Source organism: Oryzias melastigma, linkage group LG13 (genome assembly GCF_002922805.2).
Source record: "Oryzias melastigma strain HK-1 linkage group LG13, ASM292280v2, whole genome shotgun sequence".
Classification (NCBI taxonomy): domain Eukaryota; kingdom Metazoa; phylum Chordata; class Actinopteri; order Beloniformes; family Adrianichthyidae; genus Oryzias; species Oryzias melastigma.
Window position 1 is genome coordinate 30,578,866 of NC_050524.1, and position 22,098 is coordinate 30,600,963.

Below are 22,098 nucleotides of genomic sequence, written 5' to 3' on the forward strand. Positions count from 1 at the left end.
AAGAAAGCACAAGGGTTGAAGCAAGGTTGGTCGTCCTAACTCATCGGTGTCAGACTAAAGGAATCTGAAAGAAATGGGAAATGGCATAGCTTCAACCACCACCAGAAACGGCAGAGAAACTGGAGTCAGCATTTTGAGCTCTTCTTAACAGCCAGCAGCATTGCGTAAAAGTCTGCGAAGGTGCAATGTTTTTTCACATCGCAAAGGATGAAGCTGTAAATGTATACTTTTGGAATTTTGATACAACAAGAAAGACTAAGTTGAAGTGCGGAAAAAGACGTTTAAGACATTTTGTGGACCTAGAAATAATTTGCATTTGTCACAGATTTAAGAAATTTAACAGTTTCACAATTTACACAATGTGTAAATTTGTGGTGAACCCAGATTTTATTCCAAGAAGGCAGTCCGTGATAGATGATAGTTTTATTTAATTTGTTGACTTTTACAAGGTATTTGACACAATTAGTCAATAGTTTTACGATTATTAAGGAAATTGGTTTTGGTAAAAGATTTTTAAAGGCAACTGAGGTCTTGTACAATGGATGCAACAGCTCCATTAAACTGGCATATGGCATAACTCCCAGGTTTGACATAAACAGAGGAACAAGACAGGGATGTCCTCTCAGCCTTTTCCCCTTTTACTAGTTCCCCAGGTTATTGCCCTTCGTATTAAAAAAATGTCCATTCCGAGGTATTACAGCTTTAGGAAGAGAATTTAAACTCTCCCAAATAGCTGAAGACACAACATTTTTTTGGCTAGTGAAAATGAAATAACAAATGTAATGAAAGACTTCTCTCGAGTCTTTGTATTTAAAATAAATCTTAACAAATCTGTACTGTTTCCACTTAAATATTGTAATCCACAAGAAATCAGTGGGATTCCAATAAAAACTTCACCTACATGTCTTGGTATAATTATTGATAAAAGTGAAACAAATCGCAGTGATGTTAATTTCAAGCCAATAACTGAACACATTATTAAAAGATATAATATGTGGCTAAGGACAGATCTTTCACTGAATGGTAGAATTTTATTATCTAAAACTGAGGGAATGTCGAGATCTATCGGTCTCTGTCTTTAGAAATGCCAACAAAATACATCAGTAACTTAATAGACAAAACGTAGTTTGATTTTATCATTTAAGAAAAAATGTTTTGTGTAACAACAAAAAGCATGGGGGGACGAATGTACTCTCTTCTTTAAACAACTCTTTTAAAATAAAAGGGTTAATTAATTTACCATAAGGAGAAGATAATATCTGGAATGTATTTTTCAACTATATATTTGAAACAATGGGAGGCATTAAGTTCTTGCTTAAATGTAATTATAAAATCGTAAAATTATCCACAAAACTTTTAAACGTTTATAAGCAAGTGTCAGAGGAGGCTGATGTAGGGGTTAATTGAGTACACCTGTGGGAGGTGTGGTTACTGTCTTGGGAGGGTTTTTTATTTATGTCCATAGGCCTTCCGGAGCGGGCGGAAAAAGCAGCAAGGGGGGAAGGGGATGGAGAGACCGAGCGGACACGTTCAGACGCCACAAGGTGGAGTAAATTGGGGCGGGGCGGGGAAGACACTGTCGCTGTCAAACGTACAGTGATCACCTGTCGACGCCCCGCTCAGAGGGCCACCTGCCGCCGCCACATGCATGGATGAAGAGGGCCGCCTGCTGGTGCTACACGCATGGAGGAGGATCACCTGTGTAAGTTCTCCAGTACGCCCCCTTCCTACCGCTCCCCCTCGTTTCAATTCATCAGAGAAGCAGTGGGACATCGGCGTCACTTCTCAAAGTAAGTTGACCCACCAGCAGTATTTTGTTTTGGGACTATATTTTCTTTAAGAGTTTATTGTGATTTTGTTATCCTTTGGGGGCTTGATACACATATTTTTGCATGTTGTAGTTGTGTGGACATCTTCTTTGCTGGTGGGGGACAAGGTGAAAAGAGGGAGACCTATCCCCAGGAAGAGTGGGGTGAAAGCAGTGATTTCTTTGAAAAGATCTCTCTTCTGTTTAGGCCTTGAAGATTTTATGGAGCAAACTCTGATTTCTTTCCTTATAGCTTTTTTTTTTCTTTTTCTTTTTTTTTTTTTTTTTACATCTTTTAATGTTTTTTAGATTTTATGGACATTTTATGTTTTAGTAAATTGAGTGTCAAACAGTCTCTTGACTTGCTGCATTATTGGGTGCCCAGTCGTCTCCCCAGCGGATCTCCATAGTTGGCCCCCTCCCTTACACCTACGTGACACAAGCTCTGCTGGCCTGGAAACTAATTTATGAACACAATTTTTTTTCCAGAATCTTGCTTTAATTGGAATATCAGTAATGTGCAATACAAAAATATTTTTTTCCCTAGATGGTATGAAAATGATATTGTTCTGATAAGACAACTTTTCAATTCTCATCAACATCTTCTGATGTATTGTACCTCTCGCACTTGGTAATTTGGGATGGAATGTCATTCAGCAAGTCATTGTACCGGAAAAGTACCGTTCCCGGATTCTCAGCCAAGCCCATGATGGACCATCTGGTCACTTGGGGGTAAGAAAAACTTACAATCTAATTTTACGCCATTTTTTTCTGGCCAGGGTTGAAATCTGACGTCTCCAAATATTGTAAATCATGTCACGTCTGTCAGATGAGTGTTGTGTTCTGTTAAGAGTCTGGCAAAGAGTGGGATGAAGGTCTGCCTTTTTTCACGTTAGCGACCCGAGAAAGTGTCCAAGAATCCACTGGATTCAGTCCGGCAGAGCTTGTGTTTGGTCACACTGTTCGTGGTCCTCTGAAACTTTTAAAAGACATATTTCTGTCCAGTACTGATGAAACCAAACAAAATGTGATGGAACGAACATTTAAGAAATTTGAAAATTGTTTTTGAGCGGCTAAGTAGAGCTTCCCTCACACTGAACTTAGCCAAATGTGACTTTGGTAAGGCCACTGTCACCTACTTGGGGAAAGAAGTAGGCCAGGGCCGAATTCGTCCCCTTACTGCAAAGGTTCTAGCCATCCTTGATTTCCCAGCTCCTCAGAACCGCAAGGAACTCCATCGGTTCTTAGGGATGGCAGGGTACTACCCAGGGTTCTGCCGTAACTTTGCAGACGTTGTCACTCCTTTAACTAGTCCTTTCATTTGGTCGGCTGAATGTCAGAATTCATTTAATTCTGTCAAAGCTCTTCTTTGCAGTGCCCCTGTCCTGGCTGCTCCAGATTTTGAGCGTCCCTTTAGGTTGGAGGTGGATGCCAGTGATTGTGGAGATGGGGCAGTTCTGCTGCAAGAAGATGAACATGGCGTGGAGCATCCTCTTTCTTATTTTTCCAAGAAATTTAACATTCATCAAACCCGGTACAGTACCGTTGAGAAAGAAGCACTTTCTCTGTTGCTGGCACTCCAGCATTTTGAAGTCTACGTTGGTTTCAGTTCTCACCCTGTTACTGTTTACACTGATCACAACCCTCTGGTCTTTTTAAACAGAATACAAAACTCCAACCAGAGACTCATGAGGTGGTCATTGTTGATGCAGGACTTTAACCTGCAAATTAAACACAAGAAAGGGGCTGAGTATCTGGTAGCGGATGCTTTTTCGCGCAGTCACTCATCCAAAGTGAAGGCTTCTTGGGGGGGCAGAAGTTTTCCCTTAGGTTTGGGGGGTGTTACGGCTGAGGCCGTATGTATTGTTTTATTTGTACGTTTTAAATGTTTTTTTTTCTGTTTCTCTTTTCTTTGGTTTTCTGGAAGTGGAGGTTTCTTTGTCTTTCCCTGTTTTTTTTTTCCACTTCCTGTTTGCAGATTGGTGCCCAAATTGTTCGGCACTCCTGATTGGATGAGGGCCTCCAGCAGCAGCATTCAAATAGTGCCACATCATCTGTTGTCAAAACAAAGAGGAAATTCGAACTAATTTGATTTTTGAAAAAATTGAAGTATATTGAACCCCAAGGTTTTTTGGATTGATGTTTCTTTTTTCTCATATATGTTTATGATTTTTGTCTAAAAAAAAAAATTGTCTGTGAAGCTAGCAGGTTAAGCTAACGGTTATCAGCTAGCATCCCAACACCCCCCGTAGTAGGACAGAATTATGGGTAGCAGCACAGCCTCAGAGAGGGGTCGGACATGTGGGACAGCTGTGCTGGAGGGGTAGCACAGATTTATGGGTTGTTCGCTAAGACTGAAAAATATTATGTATTTTTAATTTGCGCATGTGCAGTAAGTGTGGCAGAATCACGGGTAGGAAGAATTTATAGAAGACCTGTTGTTTGTGCTTTGAGTTTGTGCAGCTGGCCAAGATCAACCTTTGTGCGGTGGGATAGATGCATGTGGGGTGGTGAGAAATCTACACATGTTGAGATGGATCCTAAACGTATCAGAGAATGGCACAAGCAGACAGGGGATATTGGGAAGCCAGCAAAAGAAAGGGAGCATACTATTTCCTGGAGGGGAAAGCAAGCGACAAATTTGTGGAACTAGTTTAAATGTGGATTGTTGAGCAAGGGCAGAAAGGCAAACGGCTCTGCATGAAAGAGGAATATTGATATGGAGATTATATGTCATTTCAATAAATCCTGAAATGTTCACCTGGTGTTGTCTACATTTTTTGACCAAATTTCACCACAAAATGAACCCATTAGCCATCACCATTCTGTCTGTACCAAATTTTGGGGATAAACACCCAAGCTGCACTGCATAGGCCTACATCAACATAAAAAATAAAAAAAAATCCCTAAATTTTGACCTCAGTGGGGGGCACCCTCAGCTGAAGGTGTAGCCTCATATAGATCGAGTCGTTCTACCTTCTGGTACAAAAAAGTCCACAAAAATAAATATTTTTATAAATAATTTGATTTTTAGTTTTCCTAAAGTAATATATGATACTTTATATGGATATAGTTTACTCTGAAAGACTTAACAAAATCAGGGCCCAATCGGAATTCTTCCCTTTTCTCTTCCTCTTCATTTAGCCCTCAAAACGGAGGGTGATGAAAAAATAGTGTCTAATATTTTGGATTTTGTTCCATGACGTCATCAGTAATCACAGGTCCACTAGCTTTACCGCTTGAATATACATATAACAGCGTTTTTATTACTTTAAAAGGTCACACTACAACAGAAAGTCATTACTTACATTTAAATCTAAACTTCTGTGGTTCAGAGTGCACAAAAGTGAAGAAAAGCGCTTCTCAACATGACGTGGTCTACCCTCACGCTGTTGAACTTTGAACCCCTCCATTGGGAGTGTGAAATTTAAAAAATAATACTCCGGACACGACTTCGACTTCAACTGCCACTCCAAATCAAGGGGAAGGGCTAAGGGGAAGGGAAAGGAGAAGAACCTGGATTGGGCCATGGTATGGCCCCTTTAACAAATGCAAAATAAAAGACTGAGAAAGGACAAGAAGAAATGTTTGCTTTTCTTACAAATGTTAATGAAAAGGAAATGGTCCTTGTGTTTTTGAGAATACGAGGTTATCTGAAAAGGTAAATCCAGCATAACAAAACCTTAATTAGCCCACTAGGCATGAACATATCTATTAGATATCTAAATTATGGCCATTGGGAACCACTGGGAACTCTTTTACAACAGATCAAAAGACAACCGAAGTGGGAATTAAAATAGTCGTTGAACCAATTTAAATCAATAGTAACAGAGCTTGTTTTTGTTTGTCAGTCAATTTTTTAGGTTTGCTCAAGTTTGTTGTGCAGTGTAGTGCAAAGTTTTTATCCAGAAAGACTGAATGAAGAATGGGTTTGAGTGTGTAGATGCACGGTGCAGGAGGCTGCACCTGCAGCATGTGGTTTACATGACTGATGAAGTCTGTGGTTGAAGCGTTCAAGCTTCACCTCACCACTCATGCAGAGATCTTCTAGTTCTTTTCTCTTTTCCCACACATCTACTTTCTGGGAAACACGAACATCTGCTGAGGCTGGACTATTTATTATACAGCTTTCTTCTTATTTTACTTTAAATCTCAAACTAAGTTAAGAACTATGTTTCTAGTAACAGCTGCAGACTGCTCCTTCACATTTATTTTTAAAGGTGAACCTCTAACGAATGTCCTCCTTTCCACTGCCACTTGTTGTCCAGGAGACACTACACACAGTTTGTGGTGTTTTTGGCTTTGTGTGCATAAATGACAGACTAAGAGGGGGGTTGGGGTCAACCAAACTGAATATCCCGACTGCTAATATATGCGGCCCTATTGTAGTGAATCGGTGCACCGCGGATTAATGGGGGTAAGGCGGGGCTTTAGAAAAAGGGGACTTCTGCCTCGTGGTGTGAAACCCTAAAAAACTCACGTACCTTTCATTTACTCTTACATCTGAGCTCAACATAGTGCTTCTCTTTTTTGGATTCTTTATTTTTATCACTAAGCAAAAATCTTCCAAGGACACACTTTAATGAAGGTTGAATGTTTTTCATGGCTGACGGTCCTGAACGCAGTGATGGTGATGACAGGTTGTGGTGAACGTCACATGAACTTTGGTTTGTTATGCCTCTGCACTGTTTGATCTCAATCTGAAGATCTAGGAGGAACCAGAATGAACTGAGGTAAGAATATACTCAAATCTTTATTTGTGACAAAATATAAGCAACCGATTCATCCATGCATGTTCAGGATTAAGAAGTTTGATTAACCCTTGAACACCGGAGCTCCAGTGTTCATGTTCTTTGCTTTAGAGTAACTTTTCAACTTTTAACACGATACTTCCAGCAGATTCTGAAGGAGAAAAGCGCCTCAACGAGTTACAATATGTTAAAATGTTGTGTTTAAGCGTCACTGGCGACACCATAGGTGTTAAAGGGTAAATTTATGGTAAAAACGTGCATGTTTTTGCAATAGAAAACAGGAATGCTAATAAAGAACTCAAAGGGGACGAAAATGTAAGTTTCACTTTTTTAAATTATTACAAGACAACACAAGTGCAGAGAGTATGGAGCTATATTGAGGCCAATTTTATTTGAAACCCACATAAAAACAAATTTAAATTATTCTAAAATAATCAGAATTATTTTCAGCTTCAAATGTTCTTAACTCAGAATTTCAATTTCAAAACTTTTTTTCATTTTTCAATTTTTTGTAATATGAACAACTTTTTTAAAACAACAGCTATTATACAGTAATGCACAATAACAAAATGTAACAATGTTTTTTTTTTTAAAGCTAAAACCTGCAACAGTGGGATACAAACCCGGTTGAGTCCTACTAAGCTCTGTGCATCACTGGTGCGCCACTAGTGAGCTGTATATAAAACTTTGTTCTGTAGGGTTAATAAGGCCGATCCACTACACGGTGCAGGACGTAGGCATCAGATTTTCACTAAAGATTCATTCATTCATACATTTCTCACATTTTTAAACAGGAATCAAGTGTTACTGCTGTGACAGATTGTTGATTTAGTAATTTGTTTGCTACAAAAGGAGATTCCTTTATTGTCTGCGACAAAGAAAGTATGTTTTGATGTTTTCAAAAGTTAATTAAGTAATGTATACTTGTCAAAACAAAAAGAGTAAAAGAAGAGGAGGAGCAAAAAAGAAAAAAATATGTACGATCTAAATAATAATGTTTCTAAAAGTCAGCAAAAGAAAAAGATAAACATGAAGAACCTACTGTGCTTGCCGTGGGGCTCGAACTCCCATTTCCTGCATGAGAAAATGTTAAAGTTCAAGTCCACAAGCCATTTGGCCTCAGGAGATAACTGGAGCTCCTACAGTGTTTTAGCCATTTTATGCTAGCATTAGGATGTTTTCTATGTCTGTATTTTCACAATAAGATGGTGCTTTAAATGGGCTAGAACTCAGATTTTTATGTCTGTCTTGGGACAATTTTTTTTCCCTTCTTGGGACAACGTCAGACTATGATAGTACAGATAATACAGCCATTTTCTGACTGTAAATATCCAAGTTCTCAGAGTCTGTGAGCGGACCAGGACTGAAGTTACCACCCTCATTGATTTTGATTGGTCCTTCCTGTTAGCCCCGTCCCAATGCGCAAAAACGGGGCCAAAGGTTTGAAATTTTCAAATTTGAAAACAAGTTAAAAAAAAGAAGAGTAGTAAGTGAAAAAAGTTATTTGAAACTGATTAAAAAAAAACTTTTAAAATTAAAATTTTGAGTTTTGAAACCTAAAAAAACTGAACATTTGAAGCTGGAAATAATTATATTTATTTTAGAATAGCTACAAGTTTTGGACATTTTACTTTTTTTTGGCCAAACACTAATATTTTTTAAATTTGTTTTAATTGGGTTTCAAATAATATTGGCCCCAATATAATTCTATACAAGAAGAAGCAACTACACGTTTGAGGTAAATAGGAATGAATGAACTGTGACATTTTTCAGCGTAAAAGGCTCCTTGCTTTGTTTTAGTCATTTGTAAAAGCAGACACTGTGAGAACCAACCCAAAGTATTGTTCTTGAATAAAGATGCTGTAGAACAAAAGGGGCCTCTGTACAGCCGAAAAGAGAATAGTCCGAGTGGAGGAATCGGGGGTGGGGGGAGGAGTGGAGGAGTGGGTGATGATAGACAATCACACAAGCGTGCTCAATAGAACACAATAGAGGTCATGTTTGCCAGATTTAACAAGCAGACCATCATTTTCGGTGCAGCTCTTTGGCCTGTGTGAACTCCTGCCCTCTAAGTAGTTTTCAACTGTTCATGAACTTGTAATACAGCTAACATCCTTAATTCTGTGCAGTGCTCACCGTCCCTGCAGCCCATAATGACTCAGGAAGGATGGATCAGGGCGCTAAGTGGCAAACAGGTGCTGTGGTTTATTTTTGCCTCCCTTCCACTCCTGCCTTTACCAAGCGAGGGCTTCCTCCCCAACTTTTGGTCCCGAGTGTTGACCCTTTCCTGGGATTCACACACACATCAGTACATGACGGAGCAGGCTATCCTGACGGTGACTCTGGAGGTTCTGAGGGATGCCACAGACCAGCACAGAGCTCTTGCAGAGGATGAGGTGAGCGTGTCTTCTCTGTGGATGTTGAAGGAACGTTTGCTTGTGAACACTAAGGCTCTTGACCATGCAGGTCAGACTCGGCCGTGCCTTCTGGAGAGCCGTCGGGGAGGTCGTAAGCTCCAATGCAGACACAGACTTCACAACGTCCACCCAGTCCAATCCGGTTTACCACTTTGACTCGGAGCGCATCAAAGACAGCATAGCGATGCTACGACAGTTATGGACGCAGACCGTCCTGTCAGTGCGAGCAAAGGAATACCAAAGCGCCCGTTACAGCTTGGGTCAGCTATTCCATTCCCTCCAGGTCTGTACAGATAAACTATTGCTTTCAGGACTTAGCTTTGAACATTTTCATTTGACCAGTTTTAAAAAATCTTAATGATCTAAAAACCCTTTTCAGGATTTTTACAGTCACAGTAATTGGGTGGAGATGGGTCAAAAATCCATCTATCTCCACCTGATGCAGCCAGAGGAAGCTGCCATACCTGTCGCCCCAGGTGATACTCTCTCTCCATAGCTGTGAACTCATCCTGAGCTCACAACATAGACTGTGTAAGATCACAACACTTTAGTGTCACAATACAGCACTATAGGGTCACAACATAATGCTTTAAGTTCACAACACAACATTTTAAGTTCACAATAAAACACTTTCGGGTCACAACACAAGGCTTTGAATTCACAAAACAACCCTTTGGTGTCACAACACAACACTTTAAGTTCACAACACTTTAGGGTCACAACACAACACTCACAACATAGACTGTATAAGAAAGCTGCACTGAGTGACCCCCCCCCCTCATGTTTTATTGTAGTAGTGTTATCTGGCGATACGATACATATTGCGATGCCCAACTCATGATGTGATATACATCGTGATATCCCAAGACTGTACCTGAACAATTTTTACTATTTTTTAAGGAGTATGACTTTGAAAATAACTCTACCTGAATATGAGTTTGTTGTAATAAGCTGATAAACTTCATTTTATCTAATGATCACAACTTTTATCTCATAAACAAGTTGCTTTTACCCAAGTAAATTCATGGTGCTTTTCTTTTGGTAAATTAAGAAATGTTTTTTTCTTAAAGAGAACAATCAACATTGTCTGATTTCCACAATAGCTTGGGAAAAATGGGAGAAAACAAAATTGAGAACTGAAGGATGCTAAAAAATAATGAAAGTATCCTCATGTCAGTATTTTAAATCGATACAAGTATCTCAATATTTGGCTGATTTTTTTTTTTCTACACCCCTATTATTATTTTTTCCAGAAAAAAAAAAAAGTTTTTCTCTGATACCTTATTTTTTAACACATTATTGCTTTTCTTTTTTTTCATATTTTTGCTGTAGAGCAAGTTTGTCAAGTAATAAACTGACCAATCAGATGTCTCAATAAAAATAGGCGGCTTTGCTTCGAACGTTTGAAGTTTTTGATTGACAGATTTTCCTGAACCCGCCTTCAGTTTAAGGGGTGTGGTCTTCGGACATACTGGTGATAGAAGAGAGTGGTTGCTATAGAAACGTGGAATAAAACCAACTCTGGTTCCAACACGGTGAGGGCTGTAGAGCTAAAAAATTGTGACTGAATTGACTTAATTTGATGAAATCAATTAATTAATCATTTTCTTTGGGTGACGTCACACTCACTCGGTCCAGTTCTCTTATACAGTCAATGGCTGTTAAATGAAGTTTGCAGCACAGCTTCAGTGTTGGTCTTTCACATCTGCAGAAGACAAACCTACCTGCTCGGACTGTTTCACCGCCACGTGCCGAAACAACCTCCTCCCAGCTGTGACACACACTCAGCTTCTCACCTCTGGATATCCGAGCAGCTCCATCTCTAAACCTCATGGTAAAACTTTGGTCTTCTGCAAACTTCACCAAAAGCGTAACTTTTGACGAAATTTGTCAATCAGGCAAATGCAGTCATGGAGGAATCCTGGACAAGAACACAGCCCTGAGAGCCAAAGGGGGGATTAATAAGGACAGCACCTCACCAGTTTTCTCCCCTCATCATTATCTTCACAAAGAAGCTGCTGCTTTAGCTACTGAAGCCACTCAGACTGTTCTGAGAGACCTCAAGGACACTGTGGGAGATGAAGCCCTCCTTCGGTGAGTTAACCACCATTTCAAACACCTGCAGAGACACAAAGCTTTCATGAGTTTTCTCCAAACTTCCTTCTTGAACAGGCTCTTCAGCGTGAAGCAGAAGCCTGCATTGGTGTTTGTCCTGGACACCACCGGCAGCATGTTTGAGGAGATCACTGCCGCCCGTCTCAGAGCTCACTCCATCATCCAGAGTCGAACCAGCAGCCTCCAGCAGACCAGTACATTTGTGCTCGTGCCCTTTCATGACCCAGGTAACAGTTTCAGGGATGACACATCTCCATTCCTCGACCTTACAATGTCTCGTTTTGCGCGTCTGAGAAAAATAAACAAATTTATTTAGATACATTTTCACAACTCTAAAGACTATATGGACAAGAATGACACAAATTTCAGATAAAATGTGTAAAATCACTGCAAAAAGGATGTCAAACATATGGCTCACGGGTCGTATCCGACCCGCCAGATGGTTTAATCTGGTCCAGTCATGAAGAGAAAATCTTATAAGGATGCTGGGGGAAAAAAGCAAGTTTCTAGCCAATTCCTGTGTCGAGTTATGAATCTTCAAAGAAATGACCGCAATGCATGATTCCGCCACTAGGGGGAGCAAAAGAAATGCTAGACCGGTATAACAAGAGGAAAAGAAATAATTATAATAACCAGTGTAATAAGAAGTGATTATTCTACTAGGTTGATGGAAGCAATTTTTCCAACAGAGAAAAAACAAAACAAAGACAAAACTACATTTTACAAGTTGACTATGGGTTATTTTGCTCCTATGATTCTGGCCCCGCCCACATGAGATCAGACGGGTTGAATGTGCCCCCTGAACCAAAGAGGGTTTGACACCCCTGGTCTAAAGAAAGATTTTACCCTGACATCTCAGGTATCTGGAACAAAAAGAAAAATATATATGTTGGACAAACAACAATTGATTCATATAAAATTATTAGTTATTGGTTTAAGCATCTCTGCCATGTTAGATTTTTTAAAAATGACCATGTTCCTTTGATTGTTAACATGATGACGTTCATTTTTGAGCAGACTGAGCTATTAGGGAGTAATGTAATGTGCAGCTTTCCACAGCATTGTAAATCACTATTTCTAGTTTCTTTGCACAAATGTTCAGCAATAAAAATAAACAAATAAAAATTAATGTAAGAGAAATGGCACGATAACTTTACTATTGCCCACAAGATATGTATCGTCATATCGCCCAGCACTACAATTTCCTAAGATTTTTTTTTTTTTTTTTTTTTTTTACTTTGGAGGCTCATAGCAAAAATTCCAATGCCATCATTTAAGTTTGTTAATTTTTAAAATTATATTCCTATGATGATGTTTTCCAATTGCATTGTTTTAGGAAAACATCTGTTCTAATGTGTAACTGTTTTTTTAAACTCTTTCTGCAAGGATTTGCTTCTGTTTAACTGCCTCTTTTTGTGTCGACTCTGCAGATGTGGGACCGGTATATGAAGAAGAAGACCCAAATACTTTCATGCAGCACTTGGAGAACCTGATAGCTCTGGGAGGAGGAGATGAACCTGAAATGTGCCTTTCAGCCATTCTGGTAAAAATGATGATGTCGTGCGTGATGTGGTGGGTCCATGTGTTTGCATGTGTGGTTGTGTGCTGTAGAGACGTCCTAAACCATAAGTCAGACATGTTAAAGACCTAAAGGAAATTGAAAAAGACATTTTGGAAAGCCATTTAAAAAAATCAATTACGAAGAATTTAGTTTATGATTAATTCAATTTGCTGCTTTGATTAAAAAAACAGAACTGTGGAGGGTCAAAAAGAGTCAACTGGGCACTAATAGACAGAAACATAGATAACTGAATCACTGAATTGAAGCATAATTTGTTCTGCATGTCCTAATTGTGACCAAACAAAACATGCCAAAACATGGGATAATTTTAAAGAATGGCGATCCAGTTGGACCTGCCCAGCCTAGACCCTGAGCTGGGTCAGCTGAGACCATTTCCAGGTCACCTCGGAGGTCTCGGTCTGCCTGTTTTGGGAAAGAGACACAGTATTTGCTTCATCCTTTCTAAAGGAGGTCTTTTTACTGCCTGTTTTTATGAGCTTGATTTACTAAGATCGCTGGTAAAGCACAGATAGTTAGAAATAGACATAACTTATGTCAGCTTTAATGATCATGATTCTAAATCAATACTGACTTATTTACAAGCTCCATTCCACATTGTTTTATGCAAGAAACTATTCATCAAATGCAAAAGTACATAATGGATTGTGCATATTTTTGTACGTGTTTTCTTGACACGGTCCTCAGGGTTTTGCTCCGTTGTGGCTGTGAGGGGTGTCTTTATGATATGAAACCACATTGGTCTGACCACGGCACCATGGCATTATCATGACAAACCCCATGATGTGGTCGCTGTCACCTGATTGGACTGTTTGTTTGAAAATGCAATTGTTGGGATTTTATTTTTTTTAACAAATTCTTTCGGTTAATTTTCTGGTTAGGAAATACAGGTGATGATCGAATTCCATCTGCTGCTAACAAGCTCTTTTTTTCCCATAGCTGGCGCTGACCCACAGTCCTCCTCTGTCAGACATCTTTGTGTTCACCGACGCCTCCCCCAAAGACGCTCATTTGTTTGATGCAGTGAAGGCTCTCGCCCTGAAGAAACAGAGCAAGGTAACCGTGGAGACGAACCCACCGCTCTCAGCTTATCAGTAAGCAGCAAAATGTTTAGACAACCTTCCCATCCACATTTGATCTTTGCAATGACATATTCTTTGTTTTTAATTTGAGTTTTCAGTCAGAAAGTTCTATTTTATGTGACAGTCATTTAGGAAATAGATTTAAAATGAAACTGAGGAAACTTTTATCATGTTATCCGCACTATAGGCACACCAGATTGTGAGGATCACCACCAATGAATGGTTTATTTTGATCTTATGAGGCAAACCGAACTATACAACACATAAAGAGAGACGAAAGAGTCAGAATTGAGTTCAGTCTTTATTAACTGTGTTCAGAATGACTCTGTATGGCTATGTCTGAATTCCCACCCTAATCACTAACAACTAAAAAACTATTTAGTGCAGGATTATACACTGGCCTGGATTTTACAAGGAATTTGGACACCATGCTCACTACTTTTTTACGCCAGATATGACATCACCGATTTCACAAAGTGAAAATCTAATCATTACAAACATTTCACAATGTTTGTTTGTGACTCCACTGGTTTCTAATGATGAAAATGTGGATGGTTTGTAAAAAAAAAAAAAAACATTTAAACATTTTTTTCAAGTTCATCATTGACGCACACTAGTTCTTCACAACGACTTTTGGGATATTTCTAGTGCACTCGACTTTGGAACCAGAGATTCTGACAGCACCACAACATGGTGAACGTACTACATAGTGCACAGGAGGGGAATTTGGACAGACATATAACTTGTTTGTGACATACTATACTAGTGGTCTCCAACCTTTTTCCTCGTGAGCTGCTGTCCTGCTTGTTTTGCAGCTAACCTTGATTCACTAATTGCTGCTCACCTGCATCTGTGTTCTGTTAATCAGAATCTGGGATCATTCAATCAGCTAATCAAGAATCACTGAGGTTTGGTTAGCGGTAAAACAAGCAGAGCAACAGCTCAAGAAGAGAAAGAAAACATGTCGAGCTTTCAGTCATATTTTCAAACACTTTAGAATTTTAAACACGGCTTACAAGAGAACATGACGAAACATTTTAACTTTGGTTGTGCTTCATTCAAAATAACAGGTGGACGCCATTCAACCGCGTGCTTGATAACTGAATGTTACTAAATTACTTTTTTTCCACATAAACTAATGTAAACTAATCCAAAAAACCTTTAAGTGACACTTCAAGAACAGTTTATGAAAAACTTCCAATTAATAATTACCTGAAAAGAGAAAGAAAAAAACACGTCGAGCAATTTCCTCATTTTACTCAAATGAGTGAGACTAGCCCTGTGCGCCCCCTTCTGGCCATTTTAGGTATAAATAATGGATTAGTGAAAAGCAAGAAAATTAGATTTTCAGAAAGCATTTATAGGCAAATTGAGAGATTTTGTTCTGATATTAAAAGAAAATGTTGTCTTATATCTACCACGTAGCATTGGAGATGCCTGAGCTACACATAATATTCACATAGTATTCACAGTACCTATTACTACCAACCTTGTCTGTAATATGAAAAAAAAACTTAAAAATGTAAAAAGTAACTCAAAGAAACACAGTCCAACACCGCTACAGGTTCGCTGCGTTAGCTTATTTACAATAATACCTAACATTAGCTGCATTTCCATTAATGATAAAATTATAATAAATATAATAAATTTGTTGAATGTTGAACACCACAATTTCAAAAAACTCACATTTATAAAAAAAAAAAGGTTTTTGCGTTTGGAGGAGGTGATTTTTGGTACATTTTTCTCAAAACTGCAATGGAAACACTTTTTTAATATTTAAACATGCTTCTTGGTAGGAAGAGGCTGTCCTGAGCGTGGCACCGCGGACGCCACGAGAGATCCCAAAGCTTCACAACTCAAAATAAGATAAACAGAATTCCTCCGTAAAATCACCAATCACTTCATAAGATGCAAGCCTTTGACAGATGAGGATGAGCGCTAGTGTCGTGACAGAAACTTGAATGGATCTTGTCGTGTTTTCAAACAGAAAAAAAGATCCAGCTGCTAACTTGTTAGAATGGCTCTTTTAAAACAGGCTTTTCAGGTGCATCTGCGACTGTCAGTGGAGAGGCTGTGCACTGCTGTTACGTCAACCAAACGATTTAAATCACAAAGTTTTAGTGATTCAAATCACAAAAATTCTTGTTCTCATCTATCACTGAGTCTTTAATGACTTATCGTGTAGGTTGGTTTGTGTTTATTTGCATAATCATGATTTAATGGAATCAGTGTAATGGCAAAATTGTGTTTTTTTTGTACATTTGTGGAATTTCGATAAAGTTTTCCGCATCTGAGTAATGGAAACGCAGCTAGTGTTTACAGTTTGTAAAAAAGCAGACCGATATTTTGACAAAGCAGCTCAACATCAGAATGAATCCACATCTAAGGCACTCCGGATTGTAAGGAGGAAGCAGGAATCAGGAGACGAGCAAGAATCATGCTTACCTGCATCAGGTGTGTTCAATAATTAAACCTATTGTAGCACAAGTGACTTAAAAAACAGTTTTAGTTGTTTTTTTATTCAAGACAAAAATGCTTTTTTTTTTTTTGAAAGCGCACATTATTTTCTAATTACTTGCGGCTGGTGTTGAACTTTTTTCTTGGCCACACAGACCCGGAGAAAAGGTTAGGGTTATGGTCATGGTTATATTTTAGCCACCAAATGGTTCCCTAGTGCTACTGTGTCCACAGCTCACCAGGCGATGGGTCAAATACAGAGAACAAATTTCACACACCTCAGTACGTGACAGCTGATTTAACTTAACTTTAATCTTAAATATGTATGGCCAACAACAAAATTTAGCCCAAAAAACCGCGAGGGCAATGCAGTGATGTGCATATTGGCCACCAACATGAACTTCCAACAGTTTTTGTGCTGGTCGCACATAAATATGTGCAAAAAGAATCAACCTTTTTTTTTTCACAAAATCTTAATTTAAAAGTCCTGCTGTCATATTTGGTGCTTTTTCTCAGATCATCTTCTCATTTCCCATTCTCACAGATTACATTTCTCCTTACTGAAGATCCATACTACACACCAGGAAGAAAGAGGAGGAAGAGGAGGAGTAAGGAGCCTCTTCCTCCCGATCGTTTTTCCCTGTACTCCTCCCTGTCCTCCCTCTCAGGAGGTCTGACCATATTCACCACCGACTTAGACATCCAAGAGGTTTCTGCCATAGTGGAGGACAACACAGCTGCTGACAAGGTACTTGTTGAAGAGAAATAACAGCTTCTGCTTCTGTTGTTTCACAACAATGTTTAAAATACTAAAAAATATTCTGTAAAGATGTGCTTTCACCTGCATCTGATGATAAAGGAATTAAATGTTTCAGGCTTTATTATAGTTTAGCTTCTGCACTAATTTTAACCCAAATGTGAAAAAGGTTCAAGTTCCTACAACTTGAATGAAGTCATTTATTGCTACAAAAATCACTCACAATCTCCACTAAACACACAATAAACGTGTTTCTAATTATGCTGCATGTTCAGAAGACATTCTAATGAAAGCACATTTTTACAGGTGACTCTCCTCCATGTGGAAGGTGGTCCAGAGCTGATCTCAGATTACTCCTTCAGAGTGGACAGCTCAGTCAAAAAGGTCATCTTGCACATCACTGGCACTTTGGCTGAGTGTATCCTCACCAGCCCATCAGGTAATATTTATAGACATTCGGAAAATACTTATATATATATATATATATATATATATATATGAATGGCAATATAACTAAAGAAATTAGTTGTATGTTAGCAGAATCTAGTTAAAATCTTTTGATCCTTGCATGTAATTTTTAATTTAATTTTCATTTTTATTCAATAAAATGAAAAACATGCAATACAACCTTGAGTTGTAAACTCAAACATGATGGAAACAAAAAAAATGAAATGGGGACAGAAAGAAGAAAAACGTATATCGTCTGCCCCTTTTAATAAATCATTAAAAAAGATATGCACAGAGCACTCTGCCGATTTAGTATTGTATATTGTAGTGTATTGTGTTGTATTGTGGTATTGTATATATATATAAATTTATAAGGGCTGTGAACATTAAGGCATTAACACACGCGATTAATAAAAAAGGAGTAACACGTTAATATATATTAACGTGAATTAACCACAGAAACAGTCCTTCACTTTAACTCAGCGGTTCAGGCTTCCACAGTGTGCATTAAAAGATTTCGTCGGGTATTATCCCACTTGTACTATGGTTACTTACAAAAAAAACATATTCAGTCGGGTTGTAATACTTTATTCTTGCTACATCTGTGGTTTAGATCACTTTTTCACAAAAAGTGGACTATTTGATCCATGCACCAGTGCCATATTGTACAAATACATTTTACCTGGTAAATTGCGATTAATCGTGATTAATCACAACACAAAAGTGCGATTAATCTGATTTTTTTTGGAATTGATTGACAGCAGTAATTAAAAATAAATGTTCTAAATGTAGAGTTTTGTGTGTGATTTCATATTGTGATTATTTGCAGATAATAAGTGATTGGCAAATACTGAGACTAAAAAAAAAAACTTATAGCGATTAATCACAATTAAGTTTGTCTTGCGATTAATTATTTTTAATCGATTTCCGGCCCTAATACATATATATATGCTATTGTGTATATACACTATATTGTATATAGCGTCAGATATAGTTTTGTAGACAATAAGAGCAGAAAGAAGAAAAATTTACAATTACGAACATCAACCTGTGCAAAATGAACTCCATACCTCGGGGATGAGTAGTTTTTATCGATCTTCATCCTTTCATCTTTTGTCAGACCAAAGCCAGTCTCTGCTGAGTGGGAAAGGCCCTTTGGCGGAGCTGGAGCACTCTCAGGGTCTGTATCGCATCAGCCTGTTGCTGCCTGTACAGTCTGGTCATTGGAAACTCCGAGTCGTGAGTGAAGGACACGTCACTTTTAATGTGATCGGTAAAACCAGAAATACACATTTAAGTTCTTTATTTTAGTTTATATGTTTTAATTGGAACTAAAAAACTTTCATCTTCAGGTGACAGCACTGTGGATTTCCTGTATTACTTTGCTACTTTAGCCAATGAGACGCATCCAGGCCTTGCTAGAGTGGAGGGAAGTCCCATAGCAGGTGAAAGCTCTTTAGTTGTTATAAAGCAGCTGTCGAGTAGAAGTCACATTCACAGACCTGAGCTGTCTTTGCACAGGTGCCCCCGCCTTTCTGGTGATGTATGTCACAAGCCGGGATTCAGACACGGAGGTGTCGTTCAGCCATGTTACGCTGCTGGGGGCTAAAGGAGAGCGCCTTCAGCAGGTGAAGCTGGACATCTCCTCCTCTTCATCGTTCCAGGCCTGGAGGGAAGTCGTGGGGTTGGTGGAGTCGGTGCCCACGGTTCCCTTCTGTGTTCAACTTTCAGGCCGAGACAGCACAGGAAACGAGGTGGAGAGGGTTTCCACGGAGATGGTTCACCCCACCCACGTTAAGATACAGGTAACTGTCAGACACAGGAGCATTTTCATACACAATTATTAGGTTTTAAAGAGTTTTATTGCACTGTAAGTATTAACAACATTTTATCTGAGAATGTCTTAATCGCCATGAAATGTAATCATAATTTAAAGTCTTGTCTTGATCAGAAGTTAGGCAGTTTAACCTTTTCATTGGAAAAAAAAGTGATTAATATTTTAAACCTTCCACGTGATTAAGCAGTTCTCTGGCAGTGGAATGGCAGTGGAAGGGACTCCAGTGTCTCTATAACTGCGATTTCACGAACATGCATAAACTTAGCGTGTCTAACTTTATGACAGATTTTCCAATTTTTTACCCGTGATATGGTTGTCAAAGCCTTTACAGCTGCGGTCAAATGAGCCGCCGTTCACATTTCCGTGGTCACATCAAGAAGCTCCGTGGAGTCTGGTGGAGATTTTCCAGCGTTCTCAGTCCTGCTACCGTAAGTATTGGATGAAACTCACACCAAAAATCCAGTGATGCTGATTTGACCACAGAAATGTGAACGGCGGCTCATTTGACTGCAGTCAATGTGAAGATACCATCTTCTCTTCTCCAGAACCTGAACTAGACACTAGGAACAGATGAGGGTTTAGTGCATGTGCAGCAGAGCTGTTGTGACAAAACAAAATTCAAACAGAGTCTGTCTGAGACAGTTCGATGGACAGAGATTTAAAAGGAGAAATACTCGGAAATGCAAAAACAAAATGATTTCTTATTATATTTGTTCTCTTTCATAAGAAAAATGCCACAAGTACATGTTAAAAACTAAAAAAAAACAAACATGATTTTCATTAGAGTGGGACTTCATATCATCATAATCATAAAAAATCATCATCATAAAAAACAAACCCAGAAACAGTCTCTCCAGCATCTTTGAGAACCGTTCTGTCTGTCTGTGTTCAGGTGTCAGCAGTGCCCCCTCTTGTACCAGGTCACATCAGCACCGTGGGCTTTGAAATCCTGAACCACGGACCAGCTCGGCTCTTTACTTTGACAGCTGATGATGACTGTGACTATCTTCAGATGAAAGGAGCTCAAAGGTGAAGAAAAACAATTCATCCTCACAGTAAAAAAAAATCTCTGTTGTAAAAGATTGTTTTGCTTACACTTTTGTTCCTCAGGTTTCCTGTTGCGGAACAGGGATTGTATCGCAGCGAGGTCAACCTCCTCACTCCAGCCACAGCTCGAGCAGGAGCGACTGTCACGCTCACTCTCACCGTGCACGATCTGGACTCACCTGACTCTAACTACGCTGTGGTCTACCTGACTGTTATCCCTCCTGTGAGTAATGACAACAGCACAGCTTTGCTTCCTCATTCTGTCAATGACATGTTTGAATCGCCTTCATCTGCAGCACCTCGACACGTCTCCCCCGTCTTGCTCCGTTGCCCGAGTCCAGTCGGACTGCCCTTCTGTCTGCACCCAGTCCAGCTGGAGTGTGTCCCTGGTGGTGTCAGATAATGGTCGCTCCGGCCTTGCTGCCCTGCAGCTGCAGAAGGGGGAAGGCATTTTAACTTTGTTTCACAATGCCCCGTTTCTGGAGGACGTCCTAGACGAGTCCGGCAACATGAAGAAACAAACACACAAGGACAAAAAGACCAGCGAGGACCACCACCACCATCATCATCATCATCACAGTGACCACAAAACCAGATTAAAGACCGGTGACCCACCGTTGAACATTTCTGCGTGGGCACACACGGCGTCTCAGCCGCTGTGGGTGGACTACACATCCAGCTGCTGCTCGGCTCAGGCGGAGGTTCTGGTGTGGGACAGAGCCGGAAACACGAAGCGCTGTCGTCTGACGTCTGTGGAGCAAAGGAGCTCAGACAGGAGCTCAGACACCAGCGGAACTGCAGCAGCAGAGTTTACAAACATCGTTGTTTCCAGCCTCCTGTGGTTTCTGTTGGTCTGAATCAGGTTTCAGTGCCTTGATGTCATGACTGCTGCAGTTACTTATTTAATCAGAAAACGTCCTGTTTTAGGGGAAATGGATGAAGTGAAAATAGACTCACCCCCACGTCTGCATGCGTAATTTGGATTTGTGCGTAATTCTTGATTTGTATGTAATCCTTGAATTGTGTGTGATGCTTGATTTGTCAGTTGCTTTGGATTTGTGTGTGCATAGTTCTGATTTGTGCAAAGCGCTTGGATTGTGCTTAACTCTTGATTTGTGCGTAACTTTGGATTTGTGTGTAATTCTAATTTGTGGGTAGCTTTGGATTTGTGCGTATTTCTTGATTTGTGCGTAACACTTGAATTGTGAGTAATGCTTAATTTGTGCATTGATTTGGATTTGTGTGTAGGTTTGGATTTTTTGTGTGTAATTATTGATTTGTGCGTAATTTTTGAATTGTGCGTAATTCTTAATTTGTGCGTTGTTTTGGATTTGTGTGTGCGTAATTCTGGATTTTTTTGTGTAAATCTTGATTTCTACGTACGTTTGGATTTTTTGTGTGTAATTCTTGATTTGTGTATAATTCCTGATTTGTGCATAGGTTTGGATTTTTGCATGCGTAACTTTGGACTTGTGCAGGCGTAATTCTTGTTTTGTGCGTAACTCTTGATTTATGCGTAACTAGTTTTGTGCGTGCATAATTCTTGATTTGCACGTAACTTTGTATATGTGCGTAACTCGTGATTTTATAATTTATACAATATATTTTCTGCACAAGTACAAAAACAACTAAATTTAAAAAAAATACAATATTAAACATGCACAAATTAAAATGACAACAGCTTGAAACCAAATCATGGACAAATTTTCAAAAATTACACACAATTAGCTTGCGAAGCACACACAAAACCACATCTTCACACAAGAATTGCTCATGCATGACATTAGGGTGAGTCTATTTTC

General features: G+C 39.2%; 2 protein-coding genes across 4 annotated transcripts in view; one reads left to right on the forward strand and one right to left on the reverse strand.

Moving 5' to 3' along the window:
* LOC112149032 (von Willebrand factor A domain-containing protein 5A) overlaps nucleotides 1–22,098 on the reverse strand; it is a 307,412-nt gene that overhangs the window by 260,016 nt on the left and 25,298 nt on the right. The gene's annotated exons all lie outside the window — the stretch shown is intronic.
* On the forward strand, nucleotides 6,392–21,569 carry LOC112149031 (von Willebrand factor A domain-containing protein 7). The gene is made up of 17 exons (XM_024276475.2): nucleotides 6,392–6,540; nucleotides 8,688–8,954; nucleotides 9,025–9,258; nucleotides 9,355–9,451; nucleotides 10,687–10,809; nucleotides 10,874–11,069; nucleotides 11,148–11,317; nucleotides 12,521–12,633; nucleotides 13,609–13,725; nucleotides 16,753–16,956; nucleotides 17,272–17,404; nucleotides 18,533–18,685; nucleotides 18,765–18,857; nucleotides 18,934–19,217; nucleotides 20,142–20,278; nucleotides 20,360–20,519; nucleotides 20,593–21,569. Exons 2-17 carry the CDS (start codon nucleotides 8,712–8,714, stop codon nucleotides 21,151–21,153), a joined length of 3,018 nt encoding a protein of 1,005 aa, XP_024132243.1. The 5' UTR covers nucleotides 6,392–6,540; nucleotides 8,688–8,711; the 3' UTR covers nucleotides 21,154–21,569.

Coding starts and splice junctions, on each gene's coding strand:
- LOC112149031 (XM_024276475.2), top strand. CDS start 8,712: ATGACTCAGGAAGGATGGATCAGGGCGCTAAGTGGCAAACAGGTGCTG. Junction 9,452..10,686: donor TGCCATACCTGTCGCCCCAG/GTGATACTCTCT, acceptor TCACATCTGCAG/AAGACAAACCTACCTGCTCG. Junction 17,405..18,532: donor TATCCTCACCAGCCCATCAG/GTAATATTTATA, acceptor ATCTTTTGTCAG/ACCAAAGCCAGTCTCTGCTG.